General features: G+C 58.6%; 2 protein-coding genes across 2 annotated transcripts in view; both read left to right on the top strand.

The window, feature by feature from the left end:
- The window catches only part of LOC113209715 (serine protease snake-like), a gene marked incomplete at its 5' end in the record, with an annotated part of 7,010 nt that extends 6,679 nt beyond the window's left edge, over window positions 1-331 (top strand). Inside the window, one exon of the mRNA XM_052276101.1 lies at window positions 290-331. Within this exon, the coding sequence (XP_052132061.1) occupies window positions 290-331 (42 nt within the window). The remainder of the gene's footprint in view (window positions 1-289) is intronic.
- LOC127751879 (uncharacterized) lies at window positions 7-1,160 on the top strand (the record flags this gene model as incomplete). Its single annotated transcript, XM_052276102.1, has 2 exons — window positions 7-977; window positions 1,054-1,160. Coding segments are annotated over exons 1-2 (444 nt in total), but the record flags the coding sequence as incomplete, so codon positions are not given.
- Between the last annotated feature and the right edge of the window lie 263 nt (window positions 1,161-1,423).

Below are 1,423 nucleotides of genomic sequence, written 5' to 3' on the forward strand. Positions count from 1 at the left end.
GGGGACTCGGGCACACCGCTGCTCTCCTTCAAGCACACCCTCCTGGCGCCCCAAGGTCCGTTTGCTGTCGACTACGTCCTCGGTATCGCCTCCTCTCTGTCGTACTGCACCGTCCGGGACTCTGACGGCCACCTCTTGCCAGACTTGTTCGCCGACGTGAGGCAGCATATAGACTGGATCGAGCGCACAGTGTGGCCTAGCCAAGCTGTCTGATTCTTTATAAGCGTATGATGAATAAACTAAAGACCCCGCTAAACACAGTAACTCTCGCCCTTCTGTTTTCTTCTAGTTAGATCAGACGTCGACAATTGTCAGTACCAAAACTCAGTGATATAAATGTGATTCAGATCAGTAATGATTAGCATCTTTAGCAGCATTACGTCACCGAGGGGACGAAAATAGCCTATTGATCAAAGAATCGCACTGTTTATGAATGGACTGAATGTAATAAACTCGTTTCAAGTCGAGGAGCAGCAACCGTCCACTACAACAGCAGGAGGTTGACTCCACCGAGTGACGCACGGAACGAGTCCGGCCGTGGCGGGCGGGCAGGGGAGCCCCCGGCGGGCCCCAGCCCCAGCCGCTCCGGCCGGGTCCGAGGTGTTTACCTCGGGCCGGGTCAGTCCGCCGGCTCAAGACGATGCGGCTGTTCCTGCTGCCGGTCGTCGCGGTGCTCGCGGCCGCGGCCGGCCCTCCCTCGTGCGGCCCCGGGGAGCAGTGCGTGCCGCTGCCGCGCTGCCCGAGCGTCCTGCAGAGCATGCGGCTCGACCAGCGGTACCGCCCCGGGCTCTGCGGCTTCCAGGACAGCACCACCAGGGTCCCGGACGTGTGCTGCCCAGGCGGCGGCGCCCCTCAGGAGGACGCCTGCCCGGCGCCGTCGCCGCCGCTGGCGCCCACTCCCGACATGGCGTGCGAGAAGTTCGTCAACAGCCTGACGGATGAGGAGGACTCGCGGCCGGGGAACCTGGCGAGGAGGAGTAAGTTGTCTAAAACCGTTATTACTGGTAGGGGTTGCGTCATCCCGACAAGTCTAACGATGCGATCTGCTTTAAGTGTGCAGGAAGCACCAGGAGGACCTCTGCGCACTTCCTAAAAAGCAACCTGGCGTGGCATGTCCGGCAAGCGCCGAGCCAGCCGACATCCTGGAATTCCCACACATGGTGAGAATAGTGTATTTCGGATTACAGAGGAAGAGGAAGAACAGGTAGAACATGAAGATTCCTGATTGGTCGAGCCTCTACCCCCTCTAAAGGCGTGACGTAGAGGCAGAAATCTCACAACCATTCGGGAACGTTTGTGTTCTACCCGCTCTTCGTTCTTCCTCCGTTAGCCGAAATGCGCTATATAATGCTCGCAATTCGAGCACCCGCCCCCGTCCCTCAATCTTTTTGAACCAATATGCCTTCTGGCGACAGGCCTTGTT

Source organism: Frankliniella occidentalis, unplaced genomic scaffold (genome assembly GCF_000697945.3).
Source record: "Frankliniella occidentalis isolate FOCC.00 unplaced genomic scaffold, Focc_3.1 Scaffold1676, whole genome shotgun sequence".
Lineage (NCBI taxonomy): Eukaryota > Metazoa > Arthropoda > Insecta > Thysanoptera > Thripidae > Frankliniella > Frankliniella occidentalis.